This window comes from Varroa destructor, unplaced genomic scaffold (genome assembly GCF_002443255.2).
Source record: "Varroa destructor unplaced genomic scaffold, Vdes_3.0 BEIS01000003.1, whole genome shotgun sequence".
Taxonomy (NCBI): Eukaryota; Metazoa; Arthropoda; class Arachnida; order Mesostigmata; family Varroidae; genus Varroa; species Varroa destructor.
The window spans coordinates 2,275,577-2,301,759 of NW_019211456.1; the positions used below are offsets into that span (position 1 = coordinate 2,275,577).

The 26,183-nt window shown below is 40.8% G+C and overlaps 1 protein-coding gene across 1 annotated transcript in view; it reads left to right on the forward strand.

Moving 5' to 3' along the window:
• Nucleotides 1-26,183, forward strand: part of LOC111247476 (uncharacterized) — a 102,238-nt gene that overhangs the window by 70,514 nt on the left and 5,541 nt on the right. The window contains exon 4 of the mRNA XM_022798417.2: nt 5,959-6,076. Coding sequence (XP_022654152.1) covers nt 5,959-6,076 — 118 coding nt within the window. The remainder of the gene's footprint in view (nt 1-5,958; nt 6,077-26,183) is intronic.

The following is a 26,183-nucleotide window of genomic DNA, read 5'->3' on the forward strand; positions in this document are numbered from 1 at the left end:
AGCATCTCAGGCATCACCGATCAGGCGTCACCGTGGAGTAGTTCAGACGAGTACCATATATACCGAGGTAACTCTCTCTATAGAGTTACTTACGGACTATGCGAAGACGGACGCTGAAACGAACTCAAGTGTGCCTCTAATGAATAGATAACTATGTTGAAATCAATCGTAGACGCGCTGTTCCGTTTAACAAATGTATAGCGGCCGATGTTATGGCAATTGTTCTCGTCTTAGGCCGACTTCGCGCGGTCTCGTCAATATTTAGTATCGCAATAGTCCATAGTTTACGTATGCCTACAGATGCTTAGAAATATGAGTGGGCGGAAATGGTAAAACCAAACGTTTTCATATTAAGCTTTAGTACTTGACGTTTGCCAACTTAACTCATGAAATTAGGCTAGATATAAGACCCGCACAGGAAACACCAGCTAGCTATAGAGTGTTTAATTGTTGATTGCTTTCTTTTAGGTAGAACAATTAGTATAATTGTATAGTGCGAGAGAACATTTATGGGTTTTATTATTGATAAAATGATTATATAGCAGAAGGTAAATGTTGGTGGTAGAGTTCCTAATTTCATTAAACCGTTGTTACGCTGTTTGAGTAAATGAGACCTTTGACCTTTAACTGTTCGTATAAGGACTATATTCACGTTTCCATTTTGACTATTCGCGGTCGGCCATTATTTCCATAAAAACATGAATTTTTACTGAAGCCAGGAAATACGTCAGTATTCCGAAGCGTTTTCTGATAGCCTTGTGAACATCATCATCATGAATATAAAGATGTATGATTAAAACGATATCGATTTTTCAACCAAAATTAAACAGGAATGTTGCTGTTCTGTTTGCGTTCAGGCTCTTCTTGGCAAAGTACGGTAATATTGGCGAGTGCGGCTAATATTGCCGGAGTAACTCTACTGAACTATTCGACGAAGATGGGGGTATCTCCATTCGCGGCAGCACTAAGGAAGGGGGTGGTATGTTTGGCCCGATAAAAATTAGAAAACTCTCGCCTCGGGACAGGATCGCATGGCTGTTATCCAAAAATGTAGTTGGTGGTCCCACATTAGAGCCCCCTAGTGGAAACGACTGACAGAATTGGACCCGGACCTAGCAAAAGCTGGCCTAACAATTAGAAAGGACAAGATAAAATATGAAATGCTGTTTTATTTTATAAGAAAATGCACCAAACGCATCTTGAACCACGATCAAAGACTAGTTCGCAATGGTCTCTTTGATGAACATCGTGTCCTCCGCCATTTCTCGAACAACACTCGATTATGCGCACCACAATCGCTTTAAGTTTGACTGGGTTTTTGCCTGATTTTTCTTTACTGAAAGCCAATTTATATAAAGCCAATGATATATAAAATATATAAAAACTTCATATAAACTATACGAATTTTTCCTTCAATGTGAACAGAAAGTGAACTCACTAAGAACGTTTTGTGTTTTGTTTATTTAAAAAAAAAAAAAAAAAAAAGTCTTCTTCAGAGTATGGTCTTCCATATAAATTAGTGAGTTACACCAGAAAATTTGTCATTTATTATACCTAGAATGCAATGAAAAATAGCAGAAAAACTAAGTCCGCTGAACAGGACCGTTCTTGGACCAATCTGGACATTGTCTACTTGTAACTAGATATCTAGACCAGCTAGCGTAATTAGTATATTCCAAGAATTTCTGCGTTAGCTAACGGTCTACCAGCTGAGAAGATTGGTGAGGGACAGCTGGTTAATTTTCTGCAGTAACTTAATCTTGATAGAAGTACTCAAACTATAGACGAACTCATATTTCGAGCCTAAGCTAACAATATTTAGGCCTACTTCATGGCCTATTCATTCTATGAAGCAATTCAAGGGGGGAAAATATTACAAAAAGACAGTTCGAGGCAACTCGGTACAATATAAGCGACAAATACCTCACTTTATCATTGTGTTTAAATATACATATGTGGCCATGAGCAGACAGCTTGTTGGGGTGCGACGCGTGCAGCCTGTGACATGTGCATCCATTGCCACAGGGAATTGGTGATATCGGAGTGTGCAAAAAACATACCCGCCGAAACCACGTGTAACTTAAATTTTTCGGCGTATACGCCCCACAAATTTATACGAAATGCCTATTCGCCTGGTTTGCTTTTCTATATATTTTTGCCTTTCGGTCTTCGTCTCATACGTGCTATTTACCACCGAAGTAAGAGTACCTCGCGTATATTTTATATGTACGGTCTAATAGTTCCCGGATGTAATAAACATTAGCCGTCGATACGATCCACGGTTTTGGCACGATACTGTAGCTGACCTCAGTAATGTCGTTTTGCAGGCCATTTCAGCTGCCTTTGTTACAAAGCTTTCAAAATTGCCCGACTTTATGAAACGTTATAATATTGTACGTCAGATCTTTTGACGGCTGTCATTTGCCTAAGAAAATCGAAATTCATCGAAAATAAATGCCATTACTGCTTTAATTGAGCTTTGCTTTCGACAACTGACTTAGGGCGAACAAGAAAGTGTGTCTAGGTGCCGGTCCGAACCTGGACTATCCCGTCTGTCCTTAAATTTAGTAGGTAAGCATATTACGACCATCACGAAGACATCGGAATACGCTTAGCGATTACAAAAGCTGCTGATTTATTGTATTAGGCACAATGGCGTCGTCTTCGAATTGCCATCTGCTTCTGTGTATCGACAGCAGTAGCAGCAGCGGCGTTCACTACAACAAGGTTGATGACGCTGTCGAATATAACGTGACTTAAAGGATACTTTATCATGAGCTGTCTTCGATATCCAGTGCATTCTTGATGGCCTTAACCTTCTTAGTTAGTTGCTAACATAATCTACTTTGTACTATACTATAGCCCTGAATCGGCTGCGTAAGTATAACGAATCCTCAAGTCATTTGACACAGCTGCTGTCTACTTAAGGGCAAATCTTTCTGTTCATGGGCGTCCATTCTCGATAGGTACGGCTCGCCTTATTTAGTTTGATGAAGATGTCGCCTGGCCTTGTCCTATACTTTGCACGGATTCTGATGAGGGTTGGCATGGCAGCGACAGTAGTAGCGGTGTCATATGCTATCCCCAGAGACTTTCTCAGACTCTGGCCTCACTGGCGCACATGGACAATATCTGATTACCTCCTTTACTCCTTAAATCAGCTGCTTCATCACCTATATGAGTACAGCATAGACGTATACAGAAGTACGCGCGTAAATACAATGTGTAATCACACCCTATTTCTATCTTCCCCCTTTTTCCTTCCGTAGCAGCGGCAACAGACCCTTCTCCTACGAGCCCTGTTTTCCAATCGTTGTTGACGGCATAGGAAATTGTAGAGAAAACAAAGCTTGGTCTGCCATTTTACAGAAGAATGTTTAATGATAATTTATAGCGGTCATAATACCTGTTGAACGCAGGCTCAGGCAAACATAAATTATGCGCTTATCTAGTCATAACTAGTATCGAAATGTGTCAGACATAATAGCACGGAATTCCAACGTTAGACAAAAACGAATCAATAGGTTAACTGTAATTAGCGTAAGAGGAATATAATGTATCCTTACGTGCCCTTCACAATCGAATGCATAGTAAAAGGTACGCTTCGGTTTACGACCATAAAAAATAAGGGTACCTGCTGAATTTAGCTTAAATTTAATTCAATAGAAGTTAACGAAAATCAGACATAATTAAGTATCGAAACAAGGAGCGGTATTTGTCAGGCCTCTATTAATTTCAGCAGACACCTGTCTCTACCTCAGGTGGGATTCAACCAGCTGCTTCCATGTTGTCGAAAGACCTCTTACGAAAATTGTAATTTCCGTATACTACACCTTGATATGATCTATATATTTGCTATCGTTTATAGGACCTTATAACAAATAGGATAACGTATTCACGTGTCGTCGATAGTTAACAGAAGTAAGTAAAAGTAACTGCGCAATTTAAAATCAACATAAAGTGTATGCTCCTAAATCCGTCAAAAAGTTAAATGCAGGCAGAAAGAAAAACGAAGAAATAGCTTGTCCTTTGCCACGCAAGTGATAACCTCGAAGTCTCGCTGACGACCGGAAAGTATTTCCAGTCCAAAGGCCTTAGGGACTTTCAATGTTGCAGGTTCGCTAGGTAGGGAGAGTTATCATTATCTCTGCCTATTGGCCGCTAATGTTGTTGATTTTCCTCGTTTCAAAGGCCACGTTGTCCTAACGAGATAGATAACAGTAGTTTGCAAAACATGCTATAGAGCGGCTACAACGTCTGAGGCACACAGAATACAGCGAAAGCTATCTGACGCGGTTAACAGAAAAGCTGCTAGCCACTTGTTCGTCATGAAGGGGCCGTTAGTGACGCACATTGACTACGACGTTTGCGAATTCTGAAGCTTTTCTACCTAACGTTATTAAGAAATGTTCTATACAATGTTCTATACAGCCTTTGCATCTGTCCTGTATTGTTTTTAATACTTGGCGTTTGTCTCCATGACAACACTAATCTGACATTACCGCACCCATCGTCAGTACTAAGGTCCAGTCTATGTTATGTTGATATTTACCTGTTATTATGAAGGTAACTGACGCCAAAGACGATTTTTCGCTTTACATTGGAGCGTCAAATCTTCACAAAAGGCCACTTCAGAGCAATTGTACTTGAATGATCGACACTGCCATGATGATTTTAATCATCATGGCGATGTCGAAATAAAGCATCAGCTCAATCTACCCGCAGTAAATGCAAATGCAGGTGTATTATACGAAGTGAGATTAAAGTTACGGGACGTCACGAAAAAAACACTTGGTAGTTTATAAAACACGTGTTCACACGTAAGGTCTCAATTTCATATCTGTTAAAGCAACAGAAGATATGTAAAATATTACAATACACAGCGATAGAGTTACCCTATATATAACACCTATTTATACATTCTCATTGAAATAGCTTTCAGAATATTGGGATTTATATAGAAATAGTACTAAGAGGCCTCTATTGCACTCCTGAATCCACTTACGTATCATCTGCTAAAGCCGGAAAGAAACGTTTTTTAAACTATCCAGAGACCTTCCGATACTGATCTGCAGTCTATGGCCTGCACCTGATCCATGTCAGACTGTTATTAAATTGGGTTTGTGCGAGGTCTGTTACACTTACTATATAAAGATCAAAAGAAGTTACCGTAGAAACGTCAAGAAGTGTATCTTGGCGAGCATATCGTGTTCTTAACCGTTTTCGATTTGTGATATGCGTTGTAACGTCTCAGTTGCGGAGTGTGAACCAGGCGTGTCTAGCTAATAACTTCTAGCGTTTACGCATTTACGTATTGTATGCATTCAATGGCGGTTAGAACAGAATAACGGAACAACTGAATCGTTCAAGCATCGTAGTTGTGCTTCGTATGTCAAGCGCTTAAGACCTTCTCTGTGAAAAAATAATGTACCGCTGCATCCAAGAGGCGCGAAAAATTTAGTCAATGGAATGGCGACATACTACGAGCTGTCAGGATTGCGAGGAAAACGTGGTCCTGATTATGCCTTCTCCGATTTACCCTCACCTCGAATAGATGATGCCATGGGAAGTGCAAGCGGTCGCCAATGACGCTACTGATAACCATAGAAAGTAATAAGGCTGTATATACATACACACATACATAGCGTGCAATCTGCAATGTTTACAAATTTTAGAGTCCTGAATGTACAGTACGATGTGCCAGACGCAAACGCTATTTCTAAAGCTACGGGGAAAACAGTTGGTCTCCGTATCTTAACGCTAACTATGACGCGAAAAACTACTGAGTGTAAATATGATGTAATGTAATAGTCACCGTCAGGCAATTGAGTCTTAGAACAGGATGGATCTTCTTTTGATAGCTCCTGCGTCTATGCCGCACCATCGTCTTTGAGGGTTTCTTCATACTTATGCAGAAAAAATCATGTCCAAACGTTCGATTTTCTACTATTGTTCCAGGAAATTTGCCGTGAGAAGGTTGAGAATGCGCCGTGCCGTAGCGATGCAGATTGTTTTTGCAGCAAGAGCGTCCACCCGTACATTTGCCACGACGCGCTCGGCGTCTGCACGAGAAAAGGTAATACAGTCAATCATAATAAGGATCTGGATGTAAACTGTGGAATGCAGACTGCAGCATGTAGTAGGTGATTGAGTTTATGTATGCTTCAGGACTAGCGCAAGGGACAGTGAAGGCCTTTATTGCATACTAATTATACTTTATCGGTTTGTGTTTCCAGAATTGTAGTTGTATTCCATAGACATGACCTGTTTCGTAGAAACGCTGATTGTAGCCCACCCTAAACCTAAGCTTTCCTTAAACGATACTGATTAGACTACGTCTCATATGGTTTGTGACCACCGAACGAATTTAAAAGAAATCAAATAACTCTATTTTTTGCTAAAGGCCAACAAAGAGAGCGCAGGTTCTGAAGTTTCACATAGAGGATCAGATTGCTCCAACCTAAAAAACAGAGTTTAATTAGGATAGTTATGGGTGAAAAGGTCAAATAACAACGGGGCCTAATGCGCCTCTAAAATAATGCCTTCACTTACAAGTTAGCTCATGCTGACGACGTCAACACTGCAGCAATGATGGCCTATGATTCGCTAAAATCGTTGCCACCTCCTGTCTAAAGGGAGAATGTAAATGCCCGTACGGTGGTTCTAAGCCTTTAAATTAGAATTTTTTTTTAATATGAGCCACATGTGTACAAACATAATAACATAAATACTGCACTGGAATGTAGTGATTCGAAATGAATTGGCAGACCTTGTAAGAACAGCGAGCACGCATGTTTTGTAATACTAGTACTACGTAAACAACCCTAAGTGTCCTTTATCTTGCTTTGAAAAGTGCTATGCTTAAGCCCCTTATGGGCCTCGTTTCAAATAACTGGCCGATTGGGGCAAAAAGCAAAACATACGTTTAAGGCTTTAACACTCCTTTAGTTAATGCCCGAAAAAAACTTCTACAAAAGTTCATTGAAGACAGATTTAGATTTTGGAGAATATCTAGAGTTTATTGCATTGAAAATTCATCATTTTTTAGATGCTAAAGGTATAGTTGCAAAAGCTTATTCCTTATAGAAGGCCTTTTCTAGGTAAATGAACTGAAAAAAGAAAGAATACATTTTGAAAAAGAACAAAACTTCACTCTATGTACGCGAGGGTTTCTTTTTATTAGTTTGATAACTTGGCTTTGGTAAAGAACGATAAAAATTGTTTTTGAAGCCGAAATAAGTTAACGTATTTCAAGGCTTTATCATTAATAGTAAGGCCAGTATGTTTTAAGGAAATCCGAGAGCGATCAATAACAGCGCCAGGTAAGTATTGATTGATCTTTATGCTCACTAAAAATGTCTTGATATTCAAAAGAGTAGAAAGAAATCTCTCTCGAATATTCGACTCATATAAGAAGTATCTGCTAATACGAATGCGTATCAGTTGTTTACTGGCTGGCAGATACATATCACTAGCTTCATAACTATGTACTGCTAGGTGTGTCCAGCGAGCCGCCTGAACGATCGAGTTCGACTGCTAAGGCACGGCCCTCAAACGAAGGGTAGAACCTCGACTGTCAATCTTGAATGGCAGTGTCAACTTATAGGTCTTGGTCAGTGTTGCCGACCCGCTACTGGTTACGATCCAATGATGACAGCAGCGAAAGGACGGAGGGCCATTTCTGGCTATCGACCGTTCGGCTATTCGTGCGGTGACGGCCTATTCCTGGTAGCTGCTCAATATCTTGTGCGAGATATTGGCAATGTCGTAAGGACGCAACCGGAGTGACATCACTCCCGATTGCTGACGCTCTCTCACGAATTCCCTCGAGGCAAAAGTAGTGGAAGCTATAGAAAGCTATAACTTCTCATTCGCTGTTCTTTGATAAACCTCTTTGGCCAATCAAACACGATTCTAGTTTATTTACTAATATCTATTGCTAATCATATTAAATGTGTTGTTTATAAGGAAAAATGCTCTGGCTAAAAAATAAGTCAATAGACAGTGCAGCTGTATAGAGTTTCTAAAACAAACTAATCCAGCCTCTTCCTAACCCGCACATAATCTACACTGTGAAGAGTCAAGGAGACTCAAGCCGCAACAGGTAAACACGGAATAGCTTTCCTTGGATTGGCGTACTTAATGATCCGAATACGCCAGCGACCCAACGAAACCTATTATTACATGAAGATGACAACATATAGTGAATACCTGACACTTGTTGTTTTGTAGAGTATTTTGATATAATCAGAATACCCTTAAACTAATTTTTGCTCATATTTCTCTCACTTAGCTACTTGTCAACGAGTGCGTTCATAAAGGAAGACGTCTTCTAGAATCTGGAGTAGGTTTCTAGCATTGCTTAGCCCTTTCGTATGCCATAGTCGATAAAACGTTTACCTGATTTGTTGCGATTACTGGTTGATGTCATACTTACCAACCAATAATATGGTAAATAAAAGTTACTCTTTCAGTCAACCATTTATGGTCGTAAAGCCGACTATTGCAGACGCATTTCGTTTTTGAACTTCAAACAAAAGTCTCTGGAGAAAATATTCCTTTGTACACTCATATTTCGACAGGTATAATCCACTAGTTTTTTTCAAAATGTTCAAAACTGGATACGGAATCATCTTCTACAGCTCCTAATATTTCGATAGTGAGTGGTTGCCCGATAAATCTGGGCTGCGGTTTCTTATCGCTCGTCCTAGTGATTTTGCTATTATACTATACACCTATATATATATATATAGGTAACCACCATGAAAGGCTTTATTAGTCGCTATAGAGGCGGTCATCAATCCCGCTAACTTAAAAATCTAGAGGGCAAGAGAACCAAAGGAACCCTCTCCATCGCAAGCGTTGCAGGATTTTTAATTCTTGGTCTTCAACGGCCAGCTGCCGCTCAATTGATTTGCTTTACCCAAGTCAAACAGCAGTGTTTGTCCCACAGCCACTAGCGATATCTGATGGTGTCTGACGAGCAATATCGCAATTCGAACTCCTATGTTGGCTATCAACATATTGGTTATCCGTACACAATTCAGTATTCAAAAGACGGCTGCAACTTTTTGAAGACGAACCAGCAGAGCGACAAGGTCTTGCTGAAAGTCGATTTCAGAAATACGTTTAGGCTGATTAGAAAAAAATCAGTCAGCGAACATTTGCTAGAAGTCTACAGACGTTCAAGCAGCCCTTGTTGATTTAATACCGACAATGCCTTTAAGCCGCGTAGGCTTCCAAGGGCTCTCAGTAGACTTGCTTTATTTTGCATTATCGTCCTTCATCTAATCTGCCGGAGTTTGATTTCTGCTATCTAAGCAATAAGACCTTAAGCAATACATTAGCCACAGCTTTGAAAAACATTGTTAAAGAGATGAAATTTCAGGTTTGGAACCCAATAACGTAAAGTACGTTTAGGCTTATCTTCTCCGAGCGCGCTTGCGGCCACCTATAGTGCTTATACTTTTCCCCTAGATGCTTAGCCAACGCTCTGCCTCTTTTACAGAAACCTCTCAACACCTTGTATCGCTAAGGGTGTGTTTAATGATAAAGCGAAAAAGTGCTCCCCAAAGATTCCAGAGAGAGCTTGTTTGGAGTCAGGATGGCAGATAAATTTGGGCTACAAGTTTAACTTTGCAGTACATACAAGAAGCTTAGTGTGCGAAACGCGATCGATCTAAGCGAAAACTAACACCTGACATAAACCTAATAGGTGCCATCATAGGTAATGCAAGCGAACAACTTCCCGTTGAGTGTCCTCCTGAAAAAGTAGCCTATTCAGAAGTGTGCAGAGGTGTTGCTAAGCCACCAAAGGTTGCTTAGACGGCCTTAAGCTTTTGGCAGATATTTGCTGACGGATTATTTCCAGGCAGTTGAGACCTGTTTAGCAAATTAATTTTCAGCAAGATTTTGCTGTTCAGTTACTTCGTTTTCAAAATGTCTTTCAAAATGTGCTCCCATTTTCCGCCCATCTCTTACACACCATATTGAGTTGAAGTAACCAGATCCCTCGAATCTTCCCCATCAGACGCTGTCGAATATCGCCGATAGCTCCTCATAGTTCCTTCCTTATAGATAGGACAAGCCAATTGACCCGCGACTGGCCACTGAAGGCCAAGAAGCAGAGTTTTTGCAACTCTTGCAGTAGAAAGGACTGTTCTTTCTAGCTATCAAGTCATAGATCTAGTCAAGCAGGTCTTTACAATGATAGCGTCGCAGGGCATCGGAGCCACGTTCACAGAAACTGGGACAGTTCCTAATGGCGACTCAGACGTCCTCTTCAGAAAGCTCAGTCTGTACTACCATGTGTCATAGGGCGCGGATAAGAGAATAGTGTCGACATACCATGCTCCAGGTTCTGCATGGTCCTGTCGTGGCCTACAAGAGCTACAGATTCTGACGAGAGAAACGCCATTTGGGTTCAGCGGATGCTTGCACTCAACATTGCCTCAGAGGATGGCAGCAATGTCTCGACCAAACACTATTATTATGATTAGTGCCGATTGTTGAACCTTGGATACTACATGTTGCAAATAACGTGACGAATAAGTAATAGGGAATAATCAAGAGTTGAACTGAAAACAATAACTAAAAGAAGTAACTAAATGAAATGGTGGATTAGCTAGAACCAAACGCAAGATGTGCAAAAAAGCGCATCAAAGGCTACAGCCTGAGCAAAACTATCCAGATAAATAAAATACTGTATTTGATCCGTGAAATACTAAAATCTGTCCCTCCTAGGCAAATATCCAGCCTAGACGAATGGCCTAACTCGACCGGCTACCTTGAAATTATCGGATAATTGTTAACCGTTTAATATGAGTGTTTATGAACAAGTAAGTCCTTAAGGAAAGCTTTTTTCCGATTACTTTTAGTGACTGACGCTGACTGAAACTGGTAGATAATGTCACACCTAAACAGGACAAAGAACTGCTTGGGTAGAGCACCGAACCGAGCTTTCTCTCCCAACACATATCTAGGATCAGCTGTTATATGAAGTACACAGCTGCATCCGAAACCGTTTTTTAGAAAATTCGAAGTCACCGTGTTTCGAACTTCATTCACTAGAGCCTCAGTACGGAACACACATGGGTAGAGAGCCAGACTTTTAGCTAGGTCCATGTTGCGTGTCGGGTCGTTTTTGTCGTTATCGGAAGCGAGTTATTACATATATTGGGTCTTTAGGCATTCGTTAAAATTTAATGATTCTATCAAAGATTAGATACCATATATTTAATGTGATGTATGAGATTTTAAGTGGGGTACCAGTCTAGAATGCCTTCATGTTTTAGTTCGTTACCTTAGATATACAATTAATTGCGATAGCGAGCTTTAATCGAAATGTCTTTTCAAAACTATCCCAAACTAAAATAAATATGTGCTGGCTGCTCAGCAACATATTTATTTAATAGAATTTTTTTGTATAGTTTTTATTTCCCATGCATTTGAGGTTGTCACGCAAATTTAGATGAGATTATTTTCATTTTAATGAATAAAGGGTTCCGAACTTGAAAAAGCGCAGTTACAAAATAAATATACAATAGCAGCGTACAGCTTGATTTGGTTCATTACATATAATAGGTGCTAATAACATAATAGATTAAACATTTGGGGCTTCAGGAAACCTATTTTCTCAGCCCATTTTACTCGAAACTGTATATTATGATACCATAATATAAGCTGGCCTTATTATGTATCCGTAAATATACACACTAAATCCTACAAGCTCTGTAATAGTGATGTAAATCCTTTTTGATTTGTACCGACGGGTGTATATGCATGACGTACGAAGCACACGTTTTTCTCATTTTATAAATCCACCAGTAATTATATATATATATATATATATAGGGAGCAAATAGGGGTATGGGGGACGACGTTTACTTCTGGAGCCTGCTGTTCGGCAGGCGAAAGGCGGTTGGGCCTTTTAGTTTGTCGCTAAAAATAGATCCTGCTGCTGCTGCTCGCCGTTGTTCTCTTTCCTTCCTCCTTCCGCTTGGCAAAGCGACGTGGGAGACGAAGACGAAAAAGAAGAAGCAGCCTAGGAGAAAGACAGCAGGAGGTAGCGATGAATACTGCGGCTCTAGTTCGCGCTAGTATCGCTGCTGATACCATCGGATCGAAGCATTACAGCAACGAGCTGAGTAAGGAAAGATGGCAGGGGGCAATCTGGCTAAGGAAGAAGTGGGTAACTGCCTGTTTGGCAAGAAATTTGACATCAAAAAGAGGCGCTCTATGCGTTTATACCGGTATGACATCATTAAAAACCTGTTATGTAGGTGTAGCTAAGTTAGGTTCTATATTTCCTTTCCACGCACTTTGACGTAAACAAATTTCTATGAGACAAACATCCGTTCTTGAAAAAGAGAGACAGAGAGGTCCTGCTTACTTTCGTATATTTCTATATCCAACATCTGAAATAGGAAGATAAAGTTAAGAAAAGGCAAAGCAAATCAAATCGTTCCACAGAGTCTCTTAAAGAAAATCAGTGCCGAGTAGAAGGAGGCCTACCGTATTGAGAAGGGATGATATACCCGCGGAGAAATCACGTGGAGGAGGGTCGGACGAGGTGTGCTACGCTGGAGGACGTGGAAAGGGTAGAACCGCGTTGTAGAGTAATACGCCACGTCCATTGAGGGGAACGCCCATTGAGGCATTGAACCGATACACATATGGTAGGCTCGTACACGCCCGGTAGTCGCACGATTATACCCGGGCACGTATTGAGACGTCCCAGCCGTAGCGGGATACAGATTATGGCAGTATCTTTCCAGAATTTCCTGCCAGGCGTTTTCTTAGCCCTGGTATCCCTATCAACACTTCTCCACCAAAGCGCCGTCCCCAGTCCTTACCCTACATTTACAGGGCGGCGCTGTCTACCTACTCAACAGTACATTTAGAGTTACCCACGTATAGTTACTCCGATCACTATGCGGATGGATAATCTTTTTACAGTCGGTAAACCAAAGTTAGAATTATGTTGTTATAGCGATAAACGCTTCAGGCACCTTTTTGACTGAAGGGCTGCTACTTAGCCAAAGGAAATCTTTAGCTTTCCTTTGTACTGCTGCATTAACGCATAGAGGTTGTGGGATAACACTCTGCATATAGCCATAAGACAGAATGGAAAATAAAATCAATTATAGAAATATTGAATGCAGATGCCACAGAGTGCTTAGAAACATTTATAGTTCAGCTCATAAAATTCGAATTCAGGAAGCAATGCATCATTCTCATTGACAGGGTACTGCAGCTGCTTGCTCTATTTTAGGTCGATTAGCTCAATATATCTGCACCATCCTCTGTAAATGGCATTGAAACACCAAATCATTGACTCTGATACCACGCTGATGTTTTCGTAGTCAGACCACATTTCATAAATAAGCTCGTAATTAGTAGGTAATCGTAGAGTATGATAATGTATTATCAAGTATAATAGTGACCTTCAGCCAAAAATGCATTTGTAAACATCGAGCCATTTAGTCTTTGTCGTCATTGGAATTCTTGCGGGATCCAACCCAATTTTCCGAGACCTTTTTCAAAAGGTCGAGGTTAAAGAAATGAAGCAATGAAACGCCTAGGAGTTCAATTCTAGCGATTTGCCAGAGAAAAGTCCTTACCAATAGCAATCGAACCTATAATGATACTTTATAATCGAAAGGTGCACAGACCTCGTCTCTTACTATATGGCACAATTATAATAAACTGAAAAGTTACCCTATATTGGATACGCATAGGTTATACCTAAACTGCTCCAGATCGTGTAATCTATTCTTGTTATCTTAATAAGGCTGATTATATTGACTAAGCCTAATGCGCTGAAAGTGACGCGAAATTACGATAATCTGCTTAGAACTGTCACTTTGGGAAAGGAGCGTATTGGCTGAATGAATGCTGGCCATGTAATAAGCTCATCAATGCCGTCCTTTGCCTTGTTCTCTGCCATCAGTCACGATAGTCATGTGTCATCATACACATTTGAGTGTACACAGCTACCTAGTTCAACGCGAATTCTAACGTGAATCATTTACTCATCATCAATGTCAAATACCTACCCTCGAAATCACCAGGAGACACTACTCCCGGTACTTTACTCTGGGAGGACTTCAGTGTGACTTTCATCGAGTTTTAGTACTATTTAGTAACACTGCACCTTCATTTGCATTATGACATTTTAATCGTTTCTCTCGTAAAAATAGCAAACGAAGTACGAAGCGGATGAACCAGGGATAGCAGGAAAAGGAAAAACGAGAAAGGTGGGCTTAGGACCTTCGGTCAAAATGACGTATGCTCCCAAAGTGGCGTAGCTTTGATTAACAGCAAATACAAAGCTAACGTTTAACTTTTTAGACGGAATTCAAAGATATGTTTTTGCAATCTGAAACTATACACCGAGAGCTAAATAGAGTTGTCTCAGCTCGCTAACACGTAACTATCCCTCATGTTAGCCAGGTATCGCTTTGAAGATTGCCAAAAATGAAATCTACCGTGTTTCGATTTGTATGTACCTTAAGGGATACCAGGCATTATGATGTGTTCATTGACGAAACAACACTGAGGATATTCTATCTTTTATTTCCAAAGCATTTAGATTAATAAAAAAAACCAATAAATCTCCCAGTTTTTCATATATATATATATATCAGCGACTCTTTCTGTAGCCCTTTAGATCTTTTGGGATTATGTACGTTCAACCTGCAAAATGCTGCAGCCCATGGCGTTTGTTCCTATACGTTATAGCTGAAGAAATAATAACAACAAAATGTTAGCTCTGACGGGACTTTGTTTGTGCATGTAGCTCATGTCATTCTCAATATATATGTGAGCTCAAACTTCAGTGCCTCACCCAATCCTCGACTGCACGTTTTTGCATAATATTATAGCTAGAATCAACATGAGCGCGCAAGTAGATCCACAGCTGCTAGACATGTAGGTGCAAAGAAGCTAGGTTTCAGATCAGGAGGCCTGAGCTTGGCTTCCAGTAGGCCAACTAGCTGCTTCGACCCACTGGCAGACGTTCATCGGACAGCAACAATGGGGCAACTAGATCGGCTTATAATTACTATAAGCATACTACTATTAGTACCATTAAAAAGGAGGAGTGTTATTAGCGTGTAAGTACGTGCAGGGAAAAAGGTAAAGGTTAAAGTCGCAACAGATATGTGCGTGCGCGGACGCGGGTTGCCTGCAAAAAAGGGGCAGAAAGGGGTAATGCCTCCGTCCGCTTTAGGGGGTTTCCCATAGATAATGCGCATTCCCAAAACGGTGACGACTGCATATTTTCTACGGCTGGACATGTACCTTACTTTTACTCGTCCCTTCTTTAGCGTGCAAATCTAAACTAGTTGGATTCAGGCCAGCTAATTTGAAAGTAATTGCACTATTGCAACGTGTAGAAGTAGCAGTCGCCGGAAGGGTTGTCAGCAACGAAAGCTGAGACCGACAGTCTGGCTAGGAAAACAACCTAGGCTTTCAACTCGTCCTAGTGGCTGAATAGCTAAAGCTGCTTCACTGTTTAGAGAACGTCGTTTAATGGTCAGCGGACCGCCGTTAGTCAAGCCTAGCTTAGTCGTCATATGGTCACCGCATCGCGGCGCGTACGCATTTCTGCTTATCTGTCCACCACTTCTGGAAAGCCAGCACGAATAACAATAACAACAGTACTATGCAGTGCTTATAAAATGTTTTCGTTCGCATGATAGCTATAACAGAACTAATAATAGTTGTTTTGTAGATACGACTCCGACACATTTAATACTTTCTTCTATCCACTGCTGATGTGATACAGTTGTCGATGTCAGGTAACATAAATGCCAATGGCCTAAACGAAAAAACGATGCCCTCAGAACTAGTCGAATGCACCAGCCATACTGTACAGATGGGAAATAAGTAAGCAAGAAATGATAAGTATTGAGTTTTACGTTGTCCACTTACCAGCAAAGAGATTGTAACATATTGTTTACAGTAAGATTGTGGTAACACAGTGATCACAATATAATTCGCTTACCCCTGTGCACAAAGCCACTCATAAATTTATACGCTTCATTGTCTTACTTTTTCTTCCTTTTTATAGCTTATCGTGCTTCTATTCAGTCAAGTCTGTGCCTGACTGGATTGGCGCGAGCCCCGGACGGTGACCATTTGCCCTCAAATCGATTACGGCTGTCAATTCGAGCTTAGAACACACTAGATTTTCAGTAGGGTACATTGATCAAGTAGCATCCTTTCAGACTCCAAACATGACTAGTGTGTAAAATAGGACAATTGTCGTCCCTTGCTGATTTGGTCCATACCCCGTAACTTACATCGCCAGCTCGCTCGATTCCCTTAATCACTCAATCGGTTAATTCGCTGCCTTCTATATTCTCTGACTAATTGCCTCGCTTATGTATCTGTGTTTTCTCTATCATTTCTCTGCCTTGAGCGGCTGGCGCTGGCCTGTCAGCTTAGCAACGAATAGCGATGGCACCATAATTGATTCCGCTTTTTGGAGTCGAAACGTTCGATCGGGCCCGACTTGACTATATCGGAGTCTGTCACTAGAAACAGACCATGATACAACTGAAATTAATGGGGTTGCTACGGCCATCCTTTCCCATTCGAATGACAAAGAGCCTTATCTAACATTACGATAGTAGGTCGTCATTGCTTTTCCAAACACTTGCCACATACAAAAGCGTACGGATACGTAAATAGGTACGCAAACAGTTTACGTCCGCCTCTCAACCATCCCGAGCCTTTTGTCGGAGTGGCCTATTTTGCCTAGGTGAATCAATTTAGTTTAACTACTACCTATAAAGTCAAGAAGAGTATAGAACAACTGGGTGAAAATATTATCTATTACCTGTAATATATCCAACCAAGGCAATTTAGGATAGAGGCTCTGGTTTATTATCTCCGATCCAATATTCACTAAACTGATAGAGTTTTATGCGAGGTTGCCAGCGACTCTGATTTATGAAAATTGGTCATGTATTTTTCAGTAGGTGGAATTTAAATTTCGCATTGAAGCACAGTATTATTATTATTATTTATTACAGTTATTTTAATCTATGTTACTGCTGAGAGGAGAGCTTTCCTGGTAAGTTGTAGCTCATTTTAGTGGAACGGGCTAGACAAAAACGATGTAGCTTTAAAAGACTTCCTAATTTTTTTTATGTTATAACATACATCGATGTCGTATTACATCATCTAATACCTTCGCTATCATGTAAAGGATGAACACAGGGTTAGGCGCAGTAAAAGGGCAATGGATCCACTGTGAATCGGGGTTAACGGGTACAATTTAATAAAAGCTAAAACGAGCTAAAATATGGCAAGATACCTCAAGTCAAGTCAAGAAAATATGACAAGAAGGTAGATTGCTTTGATACTGAGATATTTATTATAGTGCGGAACGGAACTAACTTATGTAACTACAATCGATTAATAAGCAATATGTAAGCGTACAACAAGAATCATTAGACAGAAAATCTAAATATTTAGCCTCAAACCGAAGCTTTGTAGAGTCAAAGCTGCATATGTTATATATTAAAGGTATTCGTTAAGAGCTGCTATGATAGCTACAATAACGAAGTTTCTAAAAAGATTGTGTACAACGTTTCCAAAAAAGTGGGTACTTTTGAAGGGTAACTTTATGAAACCCAAAAAAAAGAGCATACATTATTAGCCAAAAACCTCCTTGGAAATCACACGGTGGAACATGGCTCTCACGCCCACTAAACTTTAGCTTCCGCTACAGGTAAGCTTTGTGAATTTCTTATAGGCAAACCCCGCCTTAAAATCGTTCCTTTTTGTCTCTTGTCTCATCATAGTGCAGTATCGTCTCATGCGTGTCTCTTCTACATTCACTTAACTCTACCACGTCCAATGTTCGAAGTTCTTCAGGGTCCAGTTTCGATCAGGATGATCATTCAGACAAGGTTGTGATTATTGATCAACAGCGGGGCCGAAGAGGCAATAGTTCGCGGAGCAGAAATCGGGGGTGAACTTGATTGAGCCAAAATTTCTTGAAATGCTAAGGGTCGTCCTATGAAACAGTATTGTTACTTCTAGCACCCTCGGTTCCGGGAGGCGCTTGACAACGACTTGGGCTACAGCCGCATTTGAACTGCAAGGCTTTTACTCCGTATAATAGCTGGCTTGTAGAGAAGCCGGTGCTGAACGCCCCAGCGATGGGGTCCTGGTTTCCTACAAACGCTGAGCGGGCGACTTTGATACAACTCTAGTTGAAGATTAGCTAATATTTCAAATGGATGCACTATAAATCTAGCTGTCTACACACGTCCGCCAAACGTGAAACTGGCACCCATCGTTGTCGAAAAATTACGTGCGATGTATATATCATTCTTTCTCGTTTTCTGTGGAGCCTTTAACGCGCGTCAAGATGGGCCATGCTCAAACCGCACACCGGTGGTCTACTATGCTTAGGCCGACTTTGCCTGATGAATGATAAGCCTTTGGTCCACATCGACTTACGTGAATAGCAACGCCGGCTTGCTCATTGATGCTTATAGAGACACATGTATGCGTAGGTAAAGTTGGCTTGTTTCTTAAGAATGGTTCGATTAGAGAAAAAGCCCATTTTAGCGCTCATGCCTCCATCAGCATTAAACTAACGTGACAACTCATGCTCACCTTTGAAAGAGAAGGAAACCCCTCTCACGACGCCTGAAGAATCCTGGATGAGCTCTCTATCGAAGTGCTGCCTACGCTAGATCTTATTGACAACTACGCATAGCAACTAAGCGATATTCTACAGCAATTCATATGGTCGCATCGTCCTGGAAATCAGAACCGGTTATACTCGAACGCACCTATGCTGCTTTGCCAGAAGAGCCCAGAATAGCGTGCAAACTTTTTGGGTAGCTAAGCGCTGGAATAAAGCCTCTTGGAATCTATTTGAAGACTGTGTTGTAGGAAACCTATATCCCCAATGACAGAGTGACAGAGAACAAACCTGGCTTGTAACGCTGAGCGATGACCGTACTTGACGGGTCTCGACCTCACGCCTTATCAGTTCACTGACCTCAATAGATCACTTTCGCGCTATGATGGATCTGACGATTCTATCAAAAAATAAATGATCTCAGCGGCAGACGATTAGTAATTAGAGATACACTGTCAGGGCCGACTTCTTAATGATAGCCGTTTTCTAGGTTCCGTTGGGTTCGCATACCATATGGACGCCCGCCTCCTGATCCCTTGCTAGACGGCGCTCTTCAATGAGTGTCTTCGATAAGACAGGTTTTTGTCCAGTGGCGAAAAACCATATATCCAATCATACCTGAAGATAAAATGCACACAGACCTATTGACCTCACGGCGCAGATTGCAGAGAAAAATGTGCTACCAACCGGAAGTCTCTTTGAATAAAACAAGGCTTCGTCGATTTCGTCAGCTAGTCGCTGACAATATCTCGGACCAGCTTTTCGACGTCAGCGACGGCTTGTAAGTCTCCGCTAGTTAATGTCAACCACGCGCTTGCTAAATAAATTTCAAGACGCCAAAAAATGTCTTTCAGAGATAAGCAGAGGGTACTGCCATACAGCGGAAGCCTCGCAAATGGGTATAGCTTCGCTATTGTTCTCGGCGCTGCTGAAGGATTTACCAATGAACGATGAAAAACGCAAAGAACTTGTGAAGGTAATCCCGTGCACCGATAACTTTATTTGTGGGACCACCTGTTTTCGAAGTCCAGCAGTCATTAGCTAGATTGCAGATGGTATTTCGACGGAGCTCGGCTAAACTGTGAATCTGACTGAAAACGGTGGCGATGAAGCTTAAAAGAAAGTACTTTTTCTGACTCGTTCTTATGACGAGGCTTTTTTCGTTTATGTGAACAACTTTCTCCAACCGAGCTAATTCTCTTTATAAGCTGCTACAACGATAAATATTTCTCTTCGCACATCGCAGAAAGGTAATGGTAACGCTGTCAGTCATTACAGATCCCTTTTTTGTCAGTTTTTACCACTTCACATTTATTGCATCTCAGCATAGCCTCAGTAGCTCCCTGCGGCATAGATCGGTCCGGGGTTTTCGGATTCTAGCGAACAGCTCAAAATTCGCTAGCTTATTGTTGCTTCTGTCAATCGAAGAATAGAAGACACATCGACCTATAAGCTACTCTTCCCTGATTTTGAGGCTATGCTAAACCATACGTGAATGGCACTCATCGGCTTCAATTGCTATATTGTAATTAAACTTGGCACATGGTTTCCTTTTGTTGATTAGGAAAAAGCGTAGTCTGGGTAGCTACTGCGCACCTCGCTGCCAGAATAACTGAAATTAACGAGCGCGCTTATTAGTAAAGAATGTTATTAAATATTAATAGTCAGAAAAATGGGGAGAATTGTTGTTATGTTTAATAGTAACATGCTTGTATACCGTTTCCATACCGTTTCGTGTTTGCTGGGAGACCAATTCCGATTGCTGCTCACCAATTATGAAAGAATTAGTAATTTCAAAGGTCGTACAATAATAAATAAAAGTGACTTAAAATAATAATAATAATTAAACCCTGACTCATCATGAACCAAAGGTTCTAATTTCACGCTTCTCCATGTCGTTATGTGAAAGAAAATGTTATTTCTGGTCCTTTCGAAATTGTGCCGAGAACATTTTTATAGGAATTATTACTGTGTCACACTCTTTTCGTGATCTACCTGAAAAAGGCGAATACATCTTACTGAACTGAGCATAGCTTCAAACGGACGGCCAAATAGATGCTATAGAATAAATTATTTTTAGGAATGATGTTACGTCAAATTGATCAGCTTCTCTTAGTTATCGTTAATGCTTATAATAAAAAATAACACACGATTAAACAAAATCTAGCGATTTAAAGCGCTTAGCCTTTTTTGCTATTCCTTTTGAAACACGGTAGTAAAACAGCGAAACAAATCGTTCAGGGAAAACGTAAGGGGAGCGGTTCTATGGGATTTAGTCTCCACTAGCGCCAGGAAGTAAACTAGCTTGCTTATCGGCACTGAAAACTTCTTGATCGTGGGTCGGACTGTCGACGACAGTGACTGATTCTAGCAAGTCACAAACAAATCTTGCGGAATGATGGGCGGTCCGTTGGCAGGTCGTTGTTGCTGTGTCCCGTGGCTCAAAAACAAAGACAAAAAAAACAGACATCAGCAAAGCGGAGGTAAACCTCGCTTCTATTGCCTTTCGTATCTCCAATGCGGGGTTTTGCTACAATTGCATCAACTTTGTGCTCTGCCCATAGTTATGCAAATAGCCTATACTTACAGCCAATTCTTACCACGCTGTTAATGCGTATTAACTGATGCTATCGGAACTCGTTTCATTCACTAAAATGAAATGACCCGCTGTCAGATAACCAGTTGCACTACTACGCCATGGCAAGTTTTCTCGTATTACCCTCGTAGTAGACATTGACGACTTGCGTATTAAACAAGGTGGCCTTCCCGAAACTACTTAAACAATATCAGACAATATCTATTTATAATGCTGGAGTCAAACTATGCTTTTCACTGCAGAAGAAAAGATTAAACATCTCTTTCTGAAAGGAAACCAGCCTCCATCGAAATCACAATATCGCGCCTCCTGTCGCGCCTATTATAATTCATCTTAAAAGGCCATGGATTCTTTTTGAACCCAACAGGTTCTATCGTAAATGGTGAAACACAGACGGTGATACTAACAATAGTAATGCCTGTGATCTCACTTACTCGACTATTTCTGATCCGAGCTAATTCATGATTCATATGGCACTTTATTTTCCGCGATACAAACGAGCCTAAAAGACTCGCATTTGGTCAATATTCGTAAATATTTTTTTTATAATAAAAATTTTTTAACTCTCAAATGTACTCTTGAGTCCTACTGTGTGTGGATGGCCCAGCTTTCAGTGAAATTACAGAGGAAAGTTAAATGCCCATCCTTTCATTTGATTTGAAAATGACTAACAGTCTGTTCACGTGTTAGGCAAGAGTGGTCAACTGTCGTCAGCTTTTTGGAATGGTAACTGCTTAATGCGATTGGAGCATTTGGAGCAAAATTCACAACCGTTTTCGGTTACTTACCGCTAGGTCCAAACCTCAGCGATTTTTCCAAAAAAAAAAAAACAAAATAATAAAATTTACTTACTAGCATCGGACCAGCGCGCAATTGCGTTTGAGCAGCAGATCTATTAACGCATTGTCAACTCTGAATATAATTAGAACTATCCCCACTGCAGGCGATAAGCTTTCAGTGAGTATGTGAGAACTCAATACACAGGAAGGGCTCATATGCCGTCTGCACACAGTTACTAGTTTTATATATAAACACGCTAAGTGTCTCAAAGGTCCACCAGTACTTAAGGAGAGCCAAAACCCACTCGGGCTGAAGGAAATTGTTGTCTCGACACTTAGGATGATAGCTCGGGGAATCCTTCGGCTCGTGTGTATAGAGAAATCGTACTCGTTTCTCAAGTTTTTTTCAGAACTTGACCAACATGTCGTTTACGCTTGTAGATTGTACCACCATTTCCGAACGATAGACTGGACTTTGATACTTTCATTGAAGATCTAAAAGCAGTAACCTGTGACAGCACAGTACAATGGTCACGCGAAGTGCTTGGAACTCATACGTTATATATAGCTAATTACAGCTTTCGACACCTACTTGTGTACCTTTTTAAACATGTCTTCCAATTAGGCACAATTTATAGATGCCCAAAAAACGCACATAATTAACTGACCTAGAAGCACATGTGGGATTGTAGGACGCTCCCTTCAGGGCGTAGAGCAGGGAACAGTCTCATGCATGAGTTGAAACCAAACTAACTACTACGCATTATTCGTCTGTAGTACATTTGCTGTTTTCAGCTTTCCTCTTGAAATAACAATATTGTACTCAATTCCCATTTCTTTTTAACGTCCGCCTCGATAGCTCACCTGATAAGCATGCCCTTAAAATAAATTCAAAATCCTGATTAATCGCGTCAAATGTCCTTAGTTACGACATATTATTGCAGACTTAAACAGATATGTACACTTTAAAACAGTACCAAGATACTCTCAGTATGACTCGTCACGTGGCACGAACTGAGACCGGTTCCTTGTTGTCTTTGTACACATGCATCCATTCATAGGCAAAGAAAACACTGAATTTCAAATCAGTTAGGAGGGCATTTATTACTTTCCGTTTATATGGCATGCTACTGCCGAAATTGTCCTAGTACTGGACAAAGTTTTTTAGAACTGAATGGGTACCAGTGTTCTTGCAGCAAGAACACTTCGAATGACATGATATGCCCGGCTGCAACTACATAAAGTGGCAGTACACTTCCGATAGAAGTCAGCGAACCGATTCAAGTAGCAACAGGACCAGCAGTTCATAGTTCAGATCACCGAAGTGGGAGCGGTGGCGGGCCGTAGTCATGCTGGAGCATGAAAAGATCGTATGCAAGCGGAATACGGCTAAGGGGGTGGTAAGCGAAAAGGTGATCGTCGTCGAGGGCTGCTAGGGGGTGTCTACAGTATAAGCTGGGATGGGGGTTTCTGCTGTTAATCGTGCCAGCACCTTGTAGTCACGAGTGTTAATGTTTACGGTACGTGTAATACCATCAATACTACCGCTAGCTACAGCTGATGCACTTATCAAATGGTAAAGGCAGAAGCTTACTTTTCGAATAACTGGCCAATATGATTCCATAAGCAGAGATAAATAAAAGAAAATGCAGCAAAATCCGGAGCAGCGGCACTAAATAGAACACGAAACAACGCACACGAAATGAGATAATACGGAGGACGCTTCAATGCTTAGAGTCAGAATAGCGCATTGCCATATTGCCATCGCTAAGTGAAGCTCTGAACTCCAGAAAATCACTGTTTTAGCGAATGGTTTGAAGCTCTTTTCTTAGAAAACAACAATCATTCTCGAACGGGTACAAAACTAACCTTGAGACCAAGTTTGCCAGATGGCAAAAGCATGCCCGCGTGTTGCTTGACATGAGAAAAGTGGACCCCGGATCTGATTTGACATTATCATACATACGGCTTCGTTTGAAGATTTTTTCAGGACTAAAGATATGCAAGCAATCACACGAGCCTGACCGCATTTTTGTTGTAACCTAATTTATGTTGATACGCGCAACCTCTGTCACTGTATGTTAGTTTCGTATATAGTCACTAAGTTTTTTTTTAATCTTTTTTAAAGAATATATTATCAGCGCGAAGCTTTCTATTGAGCAGAATTCCCCGGAAAAGTTTAATGAGCTTCAATGCCAACAACGTGTTGTTGTCATTTGTGATCTCGAACTCGGTTCAATATAAAGCAGCACGGAAAAAATGCCCGGCCTAAGTTAAATCAAGAAAAAAGATAATTTGATCATCTCTGACAAACACAACTGTCGTCTGCAGCTACAGCACCGAAACGAGGAATGGCAGCGACAAATGCTTCTTCGCAATTTTATTTTAAATTCACAAATTTTACTTTAAAAATGAAGATCTCAAGACTAAGAACGCAACTATTGTATAGCTAACCAATATGAGTATCATTTTGTTTCATCTATTTAAAGCATAGGTATTATTAGTCTGTCAGCAGGACGTTGGGTTTGGGTACGAAAAATCAATAGCGATCGCAATTAAGCCGTACGGTTGTAGCACGGAACAATACTTTTTGACATCAATTAGACGTATTGTCTAGTCTTTTTCCTATTCACAATGTCTAGCATAGTTCGGTCGAATTTCATTGATCCGCCTTTGTAATTCGATTGTGACCCAATCGAAAAAGAAATCCCTAGAGAATTCTTTGAACCCTACAATCAAATTGTCATTCTGGCTTGTTTGGCCACTTATTACAGATGACGCTGTGTTTCATTAAGTTTTTAGGCGTACGCGCTTTCTATGGATAGATTTAACTTGTTTTTATCTTGACCACTTGGATTATTTCGTTTTGTTATCTCGGCTTCCCAACTGGTAAGTGATAAGGTACATATAAGAGCTATATCTAACTATATAAGGGTTCGAAGACACCATAATCGACCCATGCAAACAACAAATAGTAAGCTTGTTTTTCAGAATAAATTTACAACGAAGTAGAGTCCTAATGCAGAGTTACATGAAGCTCCGACTATAGGACGCTACAGGAAATAGGGAAGTCATATTGGTGAGTAGTTGTTGTTGCCATCGTCGCCACTGCTATTCAACACCGGCGAATTTCGACATAGTGCGCGTGCCATAACACACAAGTTGACACAAAGTACGCACTGTGCTACCGATGTTTCGAATACGGATTAAGTTATTTACGATCTAATAATTTCTATTGTGTGTGTGTGTGTGAACTGAAATTGGCCGTAACTCATCGGTACTCATAACGATTTGCTAGATGGTTCTGTCAACCAAAAGGAGAAAGATTGATTAAGAAGAGACGATAGCTCGATGACCCCTTCACCTGTCGAGTCGCGAAACAGAAAGCGACAAAAACATAAGGGTAACTTTTGCTCCGAAACGACAGATTTGCAGACTCTCTTGTTCGTTGTCAGTTGTGTTTCCTACCATCACAGCCGTACACAATGAACAACAGTTACGTAGGCAAATGCCACACTGCCTTAAGCCTTGTTAGCGCCAACGTTACTGGCAAATGCGGCTTGGTGCCCGCTTTTCGACAAATCGTTGCCAAAAAACCCTGAAATTAGTCGGGCTTCTTTATTGATGATAGCTGAGAAAATTACTTGTCACTATAAAAATGACATGTGTATTATTACGAAAAACTGTAACTACAACGTCACAAATCGACCGTCGCTGGCTGTGAGGGCATATCACGTTGCGATAGATTTTGAAAATATCGTGACTACTTGACTTAAAAGCTTGGAGCTGAAATCTTTTAACAGTCCATCCGTTTTCAACAATCCGCTTTCGGATTCTGTCGCAGCACAGTATTTTTACTGACCGTTCGATTTACTTGGTGCACAAGGTCTATACATTAAAGACCCACGGCATGACGTAATTCTTCATTGCTTTCAGCAGCCATGCTACAGCTCCCTTCATGCCCATAAACCATGCACGTATTTAGTTCCTTTTGCGAGGACGTTCTCTGTGTAAAGCATCAACCCTGATTAATGGTCCTTAAATCGCCCAAAAGGTATTCCCCCAACCTAATAAAAGCAATGCGGTGATGTTGCGAACCGTTGGCCTACCTCATACGCGCCTTGAAATAGCTGTGATA